The sequence below is a fragment of the Tauraco erythrolophus genome, chromosome 6 (assembly GCF_009769465.1).
Source record: "Tauraco erythrolophus isolate bTauEry1 chromosome 6, bTauEry1.pri, whole genome shotgun sequence".
Lineage (NCBI taxonomy): Eukaryota > Metazoa > Chordata > Aves > Musophagiformes > Musophagidae > Tauraco > Tauraco erythrolophus.
Genome location: NC_141470.1, coordinates 382505 through 400465, shown reverse-complemented (window position 1 = coordinate 400465; position 17961 = coordinate 382505). Strand labels below are relative to the sequence as shown.

The 17961-nt window shown below is 41.5% G+C and overlaps 1 protein-coding gene across 1 annotated transcript in view; it reads left to right on the top strand.

The window, feature by feature from the left end:
- The first annotated feature begins 8507 nt into the window (after positions 1 to 8507).
- Positions 8508 to 17961, top strand: part of SLC1A2 (solute carrier family 1 member 2) — a 31617-nt gene continuing 22163 nt past the window's right edge. Inside the window, exons 1-4 of the mRNA XM_086612846.1 lie at positions 8508 to 8640; positions 10390 to 10542; positions 11155 to 11405; positions 15606 to 15774. Coding sequence (XP_086468972.1) covers positions 8511 to 8640; positions 10390 to 10542; positions 11155 to 11405; positions 15606 to 15774 — 703 coding nt within the window. The 5' untranslated portion in view covers positions 8508 to 8510. The remainder of the gene's footprint in view (positions 8641 to 10389; positions 10543 to 11154; positions 11406 to 15605; positions 15775 to 17961) is intronic.

The window sequence follows — 17961 nt, the reverse complement described above, 5'->3', positions numbered from 1 at the left end:
TTGAAAAATAATCTAAGAAAATAAACCCTCACACTACAGCACATGCCGTGGCACAGTGGAACAGTATAGTCCCAGACTGTCTCCTAAAAGAAGCTCAGCAGCTGTTGTCTTGATATAATTAGTTTCAACAGCAGACAACTTGATTTCAACTCAAACTAGAAGTTCTTTGGTAAGCTGATGCTTGATCCCTAAGATCCAGACTCCTCACATCCAGCTAGTGAAATCCCTCTTGCCCTGGTGATGTTCCATAAGTTGTTCTAGTCACTCATCTTATCTAGCAACCGGAGTAGACCCTTTCTCACATATGGGATAGGAGTAAACTGATCATGTGGAGTAGAACACACATACTCCCTCTCCTTGTCATGAACACAGCATGTGATCTTGAATCATGGGTGTTAAACAGTCTCTCCAGGGAAAGGGGAAGAGATACAACCTTGATCCAAGCCTTGCTGCTAAGAAATGTCGTTCAGAGCAGATTAAGCTCTCATTTACTCCCGTACAATTTCACTGATTGCTAGGACAAGCTCTTTCAGTGAAGATCCACCAAGATTGTTACGCAGCAAACTTCATGATACCATTTTTGCCATGAATTTTCATCTGTGACTACACTTGAACCACCTGTCTGAGTCTTAGGTGATTGGCAAGAAGGCATTTGCAGCTCGTTCACTTTTTGTTCTGAGGTCAAGAAAGCTAGTTCAACTTTCTAACACCCCCTCCCCCCCGAGTTTTTTATTTCCTTAAGAAGGCCAGTCCTCTTAGGAACAACTGAACAAGTACTGACATTTATGCCTGCTGTTTGCTCATTGCTTCAGAAGAGAGTGGTATTTGACAGCAAACATCTAGCTCAAGAGATGTTCTTAGACCCTGAACTGAAACTTAAGCCTGTCCAAGGTTGTTTTCTCAGGAAGAACTCTTGCTACCTAAATTGATGTAATTGCTACAAAACAAACTGGTGTATTTGTGGTATTCCAGGAAGGAAATGGTATCTCCTTAAATCTTCCCTAAATATTTCGTTGAAACTCTGAATGTCTGCTAAAAAACCCTTAATAAACCTCCAAGAGCTATTTTGTCAGGTCCCAAAAATATGATTATCTTCATTGTGTTGTCCTACTCTAAGATAGCCATTTGCTGTGCTAACAAGAACCTCTCCTCTAAGCAGCTCACCATCTCTCCCTCCCCTGCCCCAAAAAAACCCCAAACAACTAAAGACCAAATTCATCTCCAGACAGTGCTAACTAAAGCAGACTTCTATACTGAGAATGACCTGCTGGATTAATTGACACAGTTGAAATACCTTATACAGATTAAACAAGGCCTCTGCTAATTTAACCTATCCACAGCATCTGTTAGATGAAAGATTATTTTTTCCCTCTACTCTAGGTTTATGCCAAGCTGGGTAAGTATTTGGGAGATGCAGTGTTCTTTCCCCATAACTGACTGAAAATAAGAGGGCTTTGTCACTCAAGCACTGTGTAAATTGTAAACCCTTAGCTTTTGTGAGGAGTTAATATTTGGTAACCAAGGAAAAGTAGCAATTTTTCCAACCTTTTAGCCTAGAAACTTCAGTGGGAATGTGAGAAAGAAAGAAGCAGTTGAAAGGAAATAGAACAGCAGACTTTCCCAGGGGAACGTAAAATAAAACCTAAGAAAAATGCTTGAAGGAAATAGGAACAAAAAATCTCAGGGACCTTGGTGTTTTGATAAATTGTTTTCCTGCATTTTGACACCATTATGCGTAGCAACCAGCAAGAGAAACAGAATACAGCTTAAAAAATTGCAGATAAATAGATTATCTCTCATAGCATTTTATATCTCTCATGCAAAACTAACTGTAAATATTTAATCTAAAATCAAATGCTTATGGACAGATTTTTTTTCTTGTACCTTGTGCATACTGTGGAGATGAGGGACAGTGGAAAGAGCAAGTAGGTAACTTCTTGATTATTCAGGCAAGAGGTTATTTCTTTACTTAAAAGGCAGTAAAATTGCAGTTTAATTCTGATATTAATTTCTATTAATACACTTACATATCACCTTGGCAGTGTAGAGCGTATTTGAAGTTGGTGAAAATGCAGATTGTGTTCACTTTGAAACACTTCTGTACTCTCCTAAGGTGAATAAAAATCAAATCTCCTGTGCTCAAAGAGTTACTCTCCATTTCTAGGGATAAGTGCTGCCTCAAAAAGGGAGAAGGATAGGTAATATTGGGCTAGGCAGACAATCATAATTGTTCAAAAGCCACCACATATATCTAGCTCTTGGTATGTGCTGTTTCATGTGATGTGCTATTTCATGTGACTACACACTTTCCAGTATTTGGTTCATTTTTTTGTAAGTACTGTCAGTGTTTTCAAGTGCCTGTAGTTGGCAGAAAATATTATTTTCTTTGAAGATCTCAGTTCTTACAGTTCTCTGTGGGTCTATTTTGGAGCTTAGCTGTTTGGCTGCTTGTCACTATGACATATGAAAATAATGAGCAGAATTAATTAATAGATTAATTGTCATGTTCTGGCTTCAGTGAAGTTAGACTGCAAGAGGTTTTGGTCTGATGGGATTCAGACGAGCATTCAGAATCATAAAATCATAGAATGATAGAATGGTTTGGGTTGGAAGGAACCTCAAAGATCATCTAGTGCCATCCCCCCTGCCATGGGCAGGGAAACCCTCCACTACACCAGGTTGCTCAAAGCCTCATCCAACCTGGCCTTGAACACTTCCAGGGATGGGGCAGCCACAACTTCTCTGGGCAACCAGTTCCAGTGCCTCACCACCCTCATTCTAAAAAATTTCTTCCTTATATCTAATCAAAATGTGCCCTCTTCAGTTTAAATCCATTGCCCCTTGTCCTATCACTACATGCGCTTGTAAAAAGTCCCTCTCCAGCTTTCCTGTAGGACCCCTTCAGGTATTGGAAGGCTGCTGTAAGGTCTCCCTGGAGCCTTCCTCTTCTCTGGGCTGACAACCCCAACTCAAACCCAACTCTCTCAGCCTGTCTTCATAGGAGAGGTGCTCCAGCCCCCTGATGACCCACCCCCAGCAGCTCCATGTCCTTCTTGTGTTGGGGACTCCAGAGCTGAACACAGTATTCCAGGTGGGGTCTCATGAGAGCAGAGTAGAGGGGCAGAATCCCCTCCCTCGACCTGCTGGCCACGTTCCTTTTGATACAGCCAGGATACGGTTGGCTTTCTGGGCTGCCAGCGCACATTGCCGACTCACGTTGATCTTCATATCAACCAGAACTCCCAAAGTCCTTTTCCTCAGGGCTGCTCTCAATCCCTTCCTCCGTCCAGCCTGTACTTGTGGCTTGGGATTGCCCCGACACAATGCAGGACCTTGCACTTGGCCTTGTTGAACTTCATGAGCTTCTCACAGGCCCACCTCTCCAGCCTGTCAAGGTCCCTCTGGATGGCATCCTTCCTTCCAGTGTGTCCACACACACACCAGAATGCTTTGTTTGTTTGAATAGTGATAGAAGCTCAGCACAGTGGGACAATGATTTATTTAACCAAGGTAATCATTGCATATTTGAAAGATCACAGCTGCTAAAATGCGTTCCGCTCTGTTTTGTGATACGTATCTATGTCCAGAGGGTACCATTAACATAGAGATTTTACTAGCCGCGTTCAGTTGTGTAGGAGATAAATATTGTTTATAAGATGCAAATACAGGCACAAAACAGCACAAGGAGGATGATTCAGGGCATAAAGCAAAAGTTCATTTCCATTATTCAGAGGTCAAACAGACTTTAATTTTCTAGGAATTGGATAGCAAATTTCTGGTGCAAAATACTGATTTTGTCATGTGCTAAACAAGAAGCTTCTCTTATCCTTCACCAAAGGTTTTTATTCATATTGTTCCCCTCCTCTCTTCCCCCACAACACACTCAAAAGCCTGGAACAATACTTTGTCTCTGGTCTGGTGATAAAAATCTAATTGCCAAGAGCAGTGCTAACAGTGCAATGCTTAGATGATTATCCTTTGTGATACCATTTTTCATGTGATGATATGATCTGTCAGTCCTTTTTGTAACAGATCTGCATGATTAGCATATTTTAGTATTAGGGCTTTTCCTTTAAAAAAAAACCCTTACCAATCACAATTTCAGTCCATGCTGAGGGTTCCCTTACAATCTTGAAGAGCTGGAGAGTATACAAACCATATTTTGCAGTTGAGGGAAGCACACAGTATGATATTAAGTTCCTGGAAATTTAAGAATGCCCTTAAAGAGCTTTTTTCTCCTTGTTTCCTTCTCTTCTCGGAGGGTTTTTTGTTATCTACATTATACATGGCTGAATTTTTGAAGAAGGGGGTTGCTATCACCTAAAAGCTCTGTGTTGTTTGATCACGTCAAACAGAGCTGACTTTGGTTGACCTGAGATATAATCCTGAAGTAGTCACTGCAGCTGTGGGTGTAGGTCCACCATCCCCCTCTCTTCATGAACCTTTGCTTGTATGGTGACCAGACTTCAAGTGGAAGGGGAGTCGGGCCAGCAAACACCATGCTGTCACTTAGAAATGGATGGGGATAGAAATAAGGCTTGAATACAAGAGCAGGACCAGAGGCTTGCTTCTGCATGGGAGGGACTTGTTTCAGCAATGGTGTCAGGGGAATTATATGCTTCCCTTATCTGTGAGTTAGAGGAAAAGGCCCACAGCTGGGGAAGCAGACATTTGTGAGGTGGCTTTACTTTGGACTATATGAAGCTATAGGCATGGTGTCAGGTGGTAAAGGGTTCAGGAAACCAGACTAAACCTAGCCCAAAGCAAAATCCTAGAAAGATAATAACATCATGAAATGCTTCTATTTACTGATCCATTCCAGTTCTGCCTAATTATTTGCTAATGGAAGAGCCTCTAAGGTTTTCTTTTGGATTACTTTCAGCTGTCCATATTTCAAAGTTTCAGAGGAATGTATTGTCAACCTGTAGTGAATAATAGGTCTAAACAGGTTATATATTCGTGTTCAGAGTGCAAGTGAAACTAGATGTAATCCCCAGTTGCAAAGTTTGGATCCCAAGTTCCTTGATTTTGTGGCATGCTTCCACCTGTGTTTTCATGGCTTTGTGGCCCATGTACGTGAAAGCTGCAGACACTGTCTCATCTTTCTCATAATTCCTGAAATAGCTGCTATACATGTTATCTCCTGGCTAATCCTTATGTATCTCTGATACTTGCATTCATAAATCTTCAAGAAGTAGGCATATGTCACATTTAAGTTGTCAGAATGTGCACTGATAATCTTGTTTGTTATTCCACCATCAGCAGACACTATTGCAACATATTTTAAAAGGTACAAAACAAAAATTACAACACTTAGAAGGTTTTTCTCCCTCCTTAAAAAAAAAAATCCTGTAATGAATTTTCTGCTGATGATACAACTGAATGTATTGGAAAGAAATGCTGTTTCACTTTGAAAGGGAATATCTTGGAACTATGTGCATCCAAATGACTGAAATCTTGTTACAGGCCTAATAGTAACTTTCTGTTGAGAAACTTTATGAAGACAACAAGCTATGCTACATATAGCAAAAAAAAAATGTTTTGATTCCGGGGAAATGGTTTAGTACTGAGAACACTGAAACTTTATTTATTTTTTCAGACCTGTTTTAGGTCTGTAGACCTTGGTTTCCTGTTGCAGAGAAAGATTTGGTTTCCTTTTTCTAAATCTTGTCCTAATCTGGCATAAGACCAGATCTCAAAATATATATTTTCTTGCTAATAAAAAATTTGTTCTTTACCCATTTCTCATATTTAAGTAGACAGTCTTAACTTTTAGAGAAGCTGTATGTTTTATTTGTAGTATTTTTAGTATTATTTTTCAAGTACTCTGGTACTCAGAGACCAGGTTAGAAAAGCTAAGGCCCTGACAGAGTCAAATCTGGCCAGCGATATTAGAAATAGCAGAAAAGGATTTTATAGGTATGTGAGAGAAAAAAGAAAAACGAGAGAGAATGTGGGGCCCCTCCGGAAAGATACGGGTGACCTGGTTGCTGAGGACATGGAGAAGGCTGAAATTTTCAACAACTTTTTTGCCTCAGTCTTCACTAGCAACCACTGAATCACAGAGGATGTTGGCTGGGTCTGGGAGAGTGAAGAACCACCCAGGGTAGGAGTAGATCAGGTCCGAGAACACCTAGAGAACCTGAAGGTGCACAAGTCCATGGGACCTGATCAGATACATCCACGGGTTCTGAAGGAACTGGCGGATGAAGTTGCTAGGCCATCATATTTGCGAGGTCCTGGCAGTCTGGTGAGGTTCCTACAGATTGGAAAAGGGCCAACATAACCCCCATCTTTAAAAAAGGGACCAAGGACAACCCAGGAAACTACAGACCAGTCAGCCTTACCTCTGTACCAGGTAAAATCGTGGAACAGATTCTCCTGGTAGCTGTACTAAGGCACATAAAAAATAACCAAGTGGTTGGTGACAGCCAACATGGCTTCACTAGGGGCAAGTCGTGCCTGACTATTTTAGTGGCCTTCTACGACAAAGCTACAGCCCTGGTTAATGTGGGTAAAGCAACAGATGTCATTTTCCTGGACTTGTGCAAGGCGTTTGACACTGTCCCACATGACATCCTTGTCTCTAAAATGGAGAGACACGGGTTTGACAGATGGACCACTCGGTGGATAAAGAACTGGCTGGATGGTCGCGCTCAAAGAGTTGTGGTCAATGGTGCGATGTCTACATGGAGACCAGTGTCAAGCGGTGTCCCTCAGGGGTCTGTTCTGGGTCCAGTGCTGTTCAACATCTTTGTCAGCGACATGGATGACAGCATTGAGTGCATCCTCAATAAGTTTGCCGATGACACCAAGTTGTGTGGTGCTGTGGACTCACTTGAGGGAAGAGATGCCATAAGAGGGACCTTGATAGGCTTGAGAATTGGGCCAGTGCAAACTGCATGAGCTTCAACAAGTCAAAATGCAAGGTCCTTCACCTGGGTCGGGCCAATCCTAGGCACAAATACAAACTGGGCACAGAGTGGGTTGAGAGTAGCCCTGAAGAGAAGGATTTGGGGGTGTTTATAGATGAGAAGCTCAACATGAGCCGGCAGCGCGCTCACGCGGCCCAGAAGGCCAACCACATCCTGGGATGTATCAAGAGAAGCGTGGTCAGCAGGTCAAGAGAGGTGATTCTCCCCCTCTACTCTGCTCTTGTGAGACCCCACCTCGAATACTGCGTCCAGTTCTGGTGTCCCACCATAAGAGAGACATAGATTTGTTGGAGCGTGTTCAGAGGAGGGCCACAAAGATGATCCAGGGGCTGGAGCACCTCTGCTACGAGGACAGGTTGCGGGAGCTGGGATTGTTCAGCCTTGAAAAGAGAAGACTTCGGGGGGACTTAATAGCTGCCTTCCAATACCTGAAGGGAACTTACAGGAAGGCTGGGGAGGGACTTTTTACAAGAGTGTCCACTGATAGGACAAGGGGAAATGGATTTAAGTTGAAGGAGAACAGATTTAGATTAGATCTCAGGAAGAAATTCTTCAGTACGAGGGTGGTAAGACTTTGGAATAAATTTCCCAGAGAAGTTGTGGATGCCCCCTCTCTGGAGGTGTTCAAGGCCAGGTTGGATGGAGCCTTGAGTAGCCTGATCTAGTTGAGAGGCGTCCCTGCCCATGACAGGGAGGTTGGATTAGATGATCTCTGAGGTCCCTTCCAGCCTATGCCATTCTATGATTCTATGATTTATATATAAAACAGCGTTCTATTGCTAGTGATTCTCATGTATTGAGAAAGTTAGAGGCAGCTTTCAAAGCCCAGCACTCATGTGCATATCACTTACTCAAATATAAACCAGAGTTAGTGAAAAAACTTTTTCCTCTGAACACTGCTAATTCAATGAAACCAAAGGTTTTCTTGGGAAATGCGTAGTTTTCTTACTAATTTTCACTGGCAGTTGTTCAAGTCTCATTAGAATCAAGTTTAAAAAGATTCTTTTGACCTCAGCATTCTGATTATATTACAACAAAATGTTAATGTTTAAATGAAACGTTTTGGCAAGAATAAGCAAAATATTCTGGAATGCTTTATTTTGCAAATCAATCCTCATTTTTAAACTCTTTTCCTGAATTGGAATTAAGTAAGGTATTAAAATCTGCATTTTCCTGCTAATAGAAACTTTGTTCTTCAGGCATCTCTTCTACTTAAGTAGACAGCCATGATCTTTGAGGAAACTGAATTTTCCCGCTCAAGACCAATAGTTGAGTCCATGAAACAGTTGGGATGATGTGTCCAGTGAATTAATTCTGTTTACATTTCCTCTGTTTGAGAGATAACCACAAAAAAATACCTGAAAAGCTACACCTTTAGAAGGACAAAACATTGCCATTTCAGAGACTTCTTTAGAGCAGTAAATATACAGTATTTGTGAAATGTGGGAAGCAATGGAACATGCATCAGATTCCCCAGTTATGTATGATTGAAGTAATCCAGACTTTCTTCTCACTTTTGGCATCTTGCGCAATAACTTTTTCTTGATCTTCATTTTTTATTCTAGTGCCAACAATATGCCTAAGCAAGTAGAAGTGCGGATGCATGAAAGTCATTTAAGTCCAGTGGAGCACAGATCCAGGAACATATGTGTGCAGTTCTGCCAGTCGCTCCACAGGAATCTGCTCCTGACTCTTACTGTATTTGGTAAGCTACATACATCTGCTGGTCTGGACATTCTGTGTGCAGCTGTGTTTGTTCATGTATCACCACAGACCCTGCCTGTGGTCATCAGTTGTTTCTGCTGAACAGCCAGAGAGTAAACAGGACATCCATAGCTTTAGTTCAAGTGTGCAGAGTGTTACTGACACAACGTGGAGCAAATCTGCACCACTGAGATGGATTCTACGTCTGGTTTTGAAAGGAGTGTGATCTAAGCCCCAAGACCAGTCAGATCAATGTCATTCCGTAGAACTAAATGCACTACACATTTTTTCTCTCAGTTATTTGAAAATAAAAAGGACAAAAACTCTTCAAAATTTCCTTTCCTTCATCTTTTATCGCTCTATTCGTGCTCCACTGCTTTTAAGGTTTGTCCTCTTCTCTGTAGCTGTAAGCCAGCACTCCGTGATCTCATCCTGAATATTGCCTCTGGCTTTAGAAGCTTCCAAATATGAAACAGTTTGACATTTTATTGAGGTTCGCTGGCTCTTGGCCTGTTTCTGTTTCACTGAAAGCCTAACAGCCAAATGCAACAAATTCATAGACATACTCTGTTTTGGTTTTGTTTGGAAGACCAGCTGCAGCTGGTCTTGAGCTGCAAATTTCACATCCATATTTTTCAGCCTTCAAAACCCATACTGCTGAAGTGTTTAGATAGTATTTACTTTGAATCATCTTTAGAAGGTGCCTGATGTGGTTCAAGAAAATGTTTGAAATGCACATACATTTTCCATTGTATCAAACTGATACTTCAAGGAGTCATAGTTGCTGCAAATCACAACTCAGGTTTTACCGTCAAATTTATTACGCTTGAGACTTGGGATTGGGATCAGGGAAAACAAAGGCATCCTGGATGTAAATATAAAATATCCATTCACAAAGACCATGTTATGAAAGTAAACATGGCCTTTTTTTCCCTAGGCTATGCTTTAACAGCCTCAATCCTGAGAGAAGGGTTAGGTGTTACCATTGTACAAATCTAAATAAGTGATGAAGGGATTGTTTGTCATTTGAGCACATTAGCACAAAAAGAAGAGGAGGATGCAGACTATCAAAGGGAAGGAGTAATTAATGAGTGCTGAGAATCAAGTTTTCTTCAATGATATGTGGAGTATTCCTGATCAGGCACTCCCTTCCAGAATTCTCCAAATGAAACTTGAATCTGTTTTCCTCCCAAGACTACTCTAGCTTTCCTGCAGGGTTTTTCTTAGGCTGTAAAGTAGCTACTCATGCTGACCTTGTTTCCAAGTGGTACCATTCTTATGTTGAGAGCTAGATGTTGTATTCTGAAGAGCTGGGTCCTAGCCCTGGCTCTTCTGTCAGTTCTGTATGGGCTTATCACTTCACCTCTTGGTGTCTCAATTTTGCCAGCTGTAGAATGATGCTATGAGTTGTATTTAACTATCTCTCAATGTATTGCAAGGCCTACACAGTATCAGTAAACCTCAGTAACATTGTGGTTTGCAGTAAATTTGTATTTGCAGAAGTAGAATAGTACGTCAGGTGTAAGCTCAGCTGGCAGAAAATCGGACCATTTCTCTTTAATCATGAGATATATGGTAATCGTGTTACAGCCTTGTATTAATCAGAAGGCTAAGCCTTCCAAAATCTGTCTCTCTACCGAAAATCAGCTGCCTTGTGTAACCGTTTTCTTCCAGGCTGTTCTTCTGGGTAATCAATGTGCATTCAGGTATATTTGTATTACCCACCTGGTCTCTTTTATTCTTCTTCCAGGGGTCATCCTGGGTGCACTGTGTGGGGGTCTTCTTCGGCTAGCAACACCTATTGACCCTGACATCATCATGTTAATAGCCTTCCCAGGAGATATACTTATGAGGATGCTAAAAATGCTGATCCTCCCTTTAATTATCTCCAGTTTAATCACAGGTAAGGTCTATTAGCCATAAATACTTTAAGATGCTTGCTACAGATATCACCTGGATTGCTTTTTGTGAGGTAGGAAGAATAATAGTGTGATCCTGTCAGGGATTTTGCTGTTGTAGTTAATTTATGATTAACTTCATTGGCTTTAATATGTAGGTGCTTCAGTGAATTTATTTTCAAGCACATGCACACATACTACCTTCTTGAACATGAGAAATTTCTTAATATACTGTTTCACTTAATTCCTGGATTGGACCTTGCAAATAAGATGATGGTACACTAGTGAGCCTAGTCTTAAAGCTGTGGTGTCAGCCAGACCATGACCAGTTTGCAGCTGTCAAGGGTAAAAGATGATGTGATATCTTCTTTATTTTTCAGTGCCTTCTCTGCAATTAGATGGAATCTTAAATGGTTCTCTCCAAATTAGTTGCAGTAAGAACTGGAGAGAGAAGCTTCAGTAATCTATCTAGTGGTGAGAATTTCACAAGGACACAAGTAGGCACCTGTGGGCAGTCATTAAATTTTGCAAACTATAAAGAATTTTATTTTATGATTATTTAATTGGATATTGAGTCTCAATGTATTTGTTTATTTCTTAAAATAAACCACCTGCAGGACTGTCTGGTTTAGATGCTAAAGCAAGTGGCCGATTGGGTACCAGAGCCATGGTCTACTACATGTCCACCACTATTATCGCTGCTGTCCTGGGCGTGATTTTGGTTTTAGCCATCCATCCAGGGAATCCAAAACTCAAGAAACAGCTTGGTCAAGGGAAGAAGAATGATGAAGTATCTAGTCTGGATGCTTTCTTGGATTTGATCCGAAACCTGTTCCCTGAAAATCTAGTCCAAGCATGCTTTCAGCAGGTAAATCCTTCTACTCCTTGGTAATATTTTTTACATCCTTTACTTACCAGGGATGTCTGTAGAGTTAATGTCATTGTTTAAGTGAATGACAGGAATGATGATACAAAGAGAAATACAAGTCTAAAGTCTTGAGCAGATAAATGAAAGAACATTATTTATAGTTATGCTTTGTTTTATGTTGTAGCTGTTATTTAAATTTATGGATTTTTTTTAAAGAAGATTATTTTTAGTTTGTTATTAAGTAAACTTAATTTTTTTCCTCACTTTTTTACGATATATGTGGTCATGAATGCTGGCTTGGATGTGAACAGCTGATGAATTATAGGATCTTTCACTCAGGCTGAATTTGGTCTTGGCTATCAGTTACAGACCTGATGGTTCTGCAATGCCTTGTTTGTAATATATGGATGATCTTCATTCCAGATGGTTACCAGTGGAAATGTACCCCAAAACCCAACCTCTCATAACTTCTGTTGCTGTCCAGGCTAGGAAGGGATAATACAGTCAAGTGGTTGACCCAGCTACAAGTGGCTCCATCAGGTCGAGTTTGAGCCATGCAGGGAAAGAAGGATGCTTGTACTGTGTGTTGCTTGCTCTGTAGGTAGATAATTTTGTCTAAAAGCTTTTCACCAATGCTTAATCAAAACAGCTTCACTTAAAGGAGTAAAATAAATGAAAAATGCATGCTTCCTAATTTCTGCTTAAGCATATTTCTTATATGTAAGCTGATTTTCCCTACAACTAAATCAACTAAATTGTTTGGCAATAATGCAATTTTTTTTTTTTTATGGAGCAGAGTTTGTTGCCAAACCTGTTCTTAAATGTTCCTTTGTGAAATGGCATCATAGCTGGAGCTGTAGTTATGGCCAAAGAATAAAGTGAAGAGAAGAGGGGGAAAGGAGAAGAGGGCATGGAGGGTGGAATAATGTAGGGCAACCTAAGCTGCCTAAAGAACTTGTATTGCTTCACTTCTTTCATGGACTTCCACATAAAAACACATAGTCCTTGGGGAAGAGAGAACATTCTCAATATTTCCAGATTGTCATCACGGGAATGTCAGTCACATGGTCTAACTGTGGGTGGCTAAACATTACGTGTAATGTGAAATGTATTTTTGCAAAACTGAGTGAGGAGAGAGCTGGGTGCTTATGTTTTTTTCTTCCTTTCCCTCATTTGAACTGTGGAAGAGAGGAGAATTAAGTTTCTGTTCAGTTGAAAGTGGTCAAATATCTTGACAAAGGGACAAAAAGTGGGAGGAAGAAGAATTAAGCTACTCATGACAGATAGTTTTCTTGGAACCTTAATATTGCTTTTTCAGTGTGTGTAATATCAATGTTCAGGTCACTTCACTAGTTGTGGATCACTAATTCCATTGATCGTTTTTTAAACTTAGTCAAAAAAGCTGCTGAGCGTTTTGGTTTTGGAGTGTTTAATTTTATCAGATTCCAAACTAATTGCCAGTGAAAGCCTCTGCCACAAAGCCACCTTTCATTTGCAAAGTAAGTCATACTCCTTTCCAGAGGGAACTTGTGCCTTCTATTAGCCCTTAACTTACCAGTAAGGAGTTAGGCTTTACTTGTCTATTTCCTCCTAATTAGGAGGAAAACTAATTGCTTTTAATGGTGTCAGCATATATTTTATCTTCCTACATTTATACAGACTGTCTCCATGAGCATTCAGTGTTTCCAGGTTGCCTTAGGAGGAAGCAATTTTTTGCAGAAATCCTGTGAACAATGATTTTGAAGGGTGCACAGCAACGGTACTGTGTAGCCATGGTCTGTCAGACCAGGCAGAAGGCAAGGAAGGGATTCACTTGCAATTTTGAGACAGTTCATTTGCAAACTGAACTCTGAACAGTCACAGGATTTCAGTATCTCTTGAATTTTTGTATGGTCCACAATCAAGTCTTAATTTATAATGAAAACTGCTATGCCAGCAGAGACTTAAGATCTTATGTGCCATGAAAGAGAATGGGACTATCATCTACGAATATGACTGTGATGTTTAAATTGTTTTCTGACCTCAGATGTTGCTGTCAGAATCTAAACTTGATGTTAGGTTTGGCGTTTTTAGTGACTGTGGACTTGTGCAAAGAAGGGCTAAGGACCTTTGACTTAAGTGACTGTAGTGGAATTTGTGAGTGTGTAGAGTCTAATGTTTTAAGTTTAATCTCTGTGTCTCATAAAAAATATTGTGTTGACAACATCCCTCAGATAAAATTTAACTCTGAGAAAAATGTAAACATGCAGGAGTGTTAGGTTGTTTCAGGACAACTGCAGACTTTCTCATACAAATCTATGTAGGATTTCTGTCTACATCCCCCTTTCTAGATTAAACATCAGGTTTTGAAAGGAGAGACGTAAGGTATTTTAAAACCTATATGGATCAAAGCTGGATCATCATCCATAGTACTACATCCATCTCAACAGGAAAGAGGTGCAAATGTTCTTTGAAAGGGTAATGCACTGTTTCTGATGCCTTGCTCAAATGTATTTCTAGGAACAAGGAAAGTAGGGGGCAGATGAGAAAATAAGGCAAAACTCATCATAGCTTCCTAACAATTTTGCCTGTCCCAGAGCCATGAAGAGGCAGGAAAGGCTCAAGGTGTGACGTGGCAGAAAAAAATCCCTTCTAAAAGCAGCAAGTCACAGATTTCTCTTTTTTCCACTCCCTCCTCCCTTTTTTTCCTAGCCATAAACTCAAGGCCATTTCTCCCTGTACCATTCCTTCCCAGCTTTCCCTTGATCCTGCCTTTCATGTGCTAGGAGGGGTCCAGATCCATTCAGATGCTGATATCTTCTTTTTTGAGGTGGTCAAATTTGATTTAATAGGTATCTGACAGCTTTGATAATTTTTCTGTTATCTGTCACTCACAATATTTTAATTAGAGAGCTCAGGGGACTGTGTGTGTTCCATTTTGACCTCTTGCAGTCACCAAGTGAACTGTTGGAAACGTCCTAAGTTTTTGATTCAAGTTAACCATCAAAGTGTGATAACTTGAGCTGGGCAGACCATCCTGAATAACAAGCCTTACTGCAGAGTTGCTGCTGTGACTGATTTTAGAGGTGCCTGCCTTTTGATGCTAAATAAATGGTATCGACATGTAACATACAATCTGTGAAGTGCCCCTGGTGAACCATCTGGATGAAGGGGCTAACTATCTGTGAAATGTTACATGATAGTGATAAGGAACAACTATTTATCCTACTTTTCACACTAGAGCCAGAGGAAAGACTCCTAGGGTCGGGGCAATCCCATGCACAAGTACAGGCTGGGCGGAGAATGGATTGAGAGCAGCCCTGAGGAAAAGGACTTGGGAGTGCTGGTGGGTGAGAAGCTCAACATGAGCCAGCAATGTGCACTGGCAGCCCTGAAAGCCAACCATATCCTGGGCTGTAACAAAAGGAGCGTGGCCAGCAGGTCGAGGGAAGTGATTCTGCCCCTCTACTCTGCTCTCATGAGACCCCACCTGGAATACTGTGTTCAGCTCTGGAGTCCCCAACACAAGAAGGACATAGAGCTACTGGAAAGAGTCCAGAGGAGGGCCACGAAGATGATCAGAGGGCTGGAGCACCTCTGCTATGAAGACAGGCTGAGAGAGTTGGGGCTGTTCAGCCTGGAGAAGAGAAGGCTCCGGGGTGATCTTCTAGCAGCTTTCCAGTACCTAAAGGGGGCCTACAGGAAAGCTGGGGAGGGACTTTTTACAAGGGCGTGTAGTGATAGGACACGGGGCAATGGATTTAAACTGAAAGAGGGCAGATTTAGGTTAGATATAAGAAAGAAATTTTTCACTTTGAGAGTGGTGAGGCAGTGGAACAGGTTGCCCAGAGAAGTTGTGGCTGCCCCATCCCTGGAAGTGTTCAAGGCCAGGTTGGATGAGGCTTTGAGCAACCTGGTGTAGTGGAGGGTTTCCCTGCCCATGGCAGGGGGCTTGGAACTAGATGATCTTTGAGGTCCCTTCCAACCCTAACCATTCTATGATTCTATGATTCTATGACTTTGTGACACTTGGAACTTATTGAAAAACAAACTTATTTTTGGAAGAGGGATTAAGAGGTTGTGGAATGTGTGTCTAATCCTTTAAAAATACAGTTCCCTGGAATTTCAAGTGAAGACTCTTTTTATTGTTATTTCCTCATCTCCCATATGGATTACATTCAGTCTGTTTCCGTTCTCATCCTTCCTTTTTATTGCTTTCAGATCCAAACTGTCACCAAGAAAGTGTTGGTGCCACCACCCATTGAAGAACCACCTAATGTCACTGAATCTGCTTTTGCTATGATGAATGAGACAGTGCGTGAAGCACCACCAGAAGCCCAGATGGTCATTAAGAAAGGACTTGAATTTAAGGATGGCATGAATGTCCTGGGTAGGAAAACTTTTTGCCTGTCAAATATGTACATCATATATATGACACAGCTTTTGCCTGTGACTCGGGAGCCAGAGTTGTCTGATCTGCTGCTCTTCAGTGCAAGTTTAGTCTCCCCAAATAATCATCAAATGTTTGCACCTACTGGTTGCCCATTGGTCTCTGAGATGAAAGTCTAATGATCTTACTTGATATGACTGTATCACAGAAACAATCAAGTGAATTATTCTGGATTGGCAGCTTTGCAGGTATGAATTGGAGTACAGCAGGGAAGCATGTAGGAGGTACTCAAAATATCCTTTCATCCTAGAAGAAGCCTACCTAGACTAGTACTAATGCATATTGGCAAAACATTGGGGGAGAGCTTCAAGAGCCAGTGCTTTACCCACCCCCTGATGGATTTGAGCTCAGTTGTATCCAGTAGGTGTCTTAGGCGTGCTGAGGTGTCTTTGGCTTGAGGCAGAGCCTGAAGTGAGAGGTAGGGTGTGAACCACACCACCCAAGAAAAATCCCAGAGAGGCTTGACACATCTCTGAGTCACAAATCCCTCCTTCTTTCATCTTGGCTGCTGACCTCTGCCAGCTGCAAATTAAGAACAACTGCTGTCGTGCCATCTTGCCTGGACAAGCCAGCAAGTGGGGGTGGTATGAAGGCTTTGCCGATCTCCCATCCCTTTCTGAAGCAACTGTTCGGACTTGGGTGGGGGCACGGAGGAACAAGTAGCTGCCACACCTCTTCTGTTTTCTCCTTTGCGCCTAGACTCACCATTTTGTCGGCTCAGAGAGGAGTGCTCCTCCTTTACCTTCTTACTTTATGCATATGGGCGAAGTCAGTCACAAATTAGCTCTCAATTTGTAGCCTCATTAGCATGCCTACACTTGAAGATATACATGCTCTGTGGCAGCATGTCCACCATGCTGAGGCTGACACCAGTGTTCATAGGTGTCATCCTCAAGGTGGGACAGTATGTGGCAGTACTTATCTCACCACTAGGACATCACTTTTTAGGGGCAAATGATCCCTTACAGATTCCTTACAGCTGATGGACTGCTCCTGCTGACACAGTGGCTGCTGTGCCTGCAGAGCTTCTCCAGGTACTGGTGAGTTGGTTGGCAGTAGCTGCTTTGCTTAGACGTAGGGGAGACAGAATCAGTAAGCTGGTCAGAGCTGATTTGTTTCTCTGTGAAGCAGCCTGCTCTACAAGAGCCAGAAGGCACTATATTCTGTCTGCCTCCACAGCTCCTCCTGCCATTCAACATCTGTGGGCAGAGGAGCTGCTTTCTCTCAAGGCTGCAAATTGACATTTTGCACTCTGTGTGAGGCAGCAGCTCATTGCTCATGCTGTTACCCTCACTTGCATTTTCTCTCCTGAAGCACTGCTTATGCGTTAAAATGGAACAGTATTTCTAATGTAACAGGTGCATTACATTTAGTGCTGAACTTGTTTTGTGCAGGCTCTGTAATGGATAAGAAAAGAGCTAGAAGGCTGAATACAATTCCTACAGAAAGAAAATAAAGTTTAGGCAGGGGCTTTACTGTAGTATTTTGACCAATGACTCTCAAATGCTGCAGAGTTTTTGGTTTGGTGTGGTTTGGTTTGGTGTGGTTTGGTTTAATTTTGAATGAAGAAGTGAAAATGTTCAGGAATTGCCATCCAGCTTGCATAAACTGTATAAGACAGGCGAATTCCTACAAGTATGAACCAACTTGACTCTTATGATTAATGTAGCAGCTTATTTGGAATTAACGAACAAAACCACCTACTAACATTTTCTGATGCAGAGTCTGAATTCCAGGAATTTACTTGGTCTTTGACTGAAAAGCTTTTTGTCATTTCCCTATGCTCTGCAGCACTTCCCTACTCAAGTGACTCAACAGAGATAGCTTGGTGCTAAAGAATGACTTTATATCCAGGAGACTGGATTAAAAAAAACCAACTCTGGTTGCTACACCCAGTGTAAGAATATGGGACAGCCTGTCTTTTCCCAGAGTACTGGTAGCTGAAATTCCCTTCTCTTGAATGCTTTTGTGTCCTGATGGGTTTTTCCTTAAGAATTTCCCAGCTGAGTCACATATTTGTTAAATACTGAACTCACATCATGACTGAAAGTTTAGCCTCAAAGGGTGGCTGAAGATTTAAACCATCTATCAGTATCAGTTAATAAACCCTCCCTGGACACTGAAAAT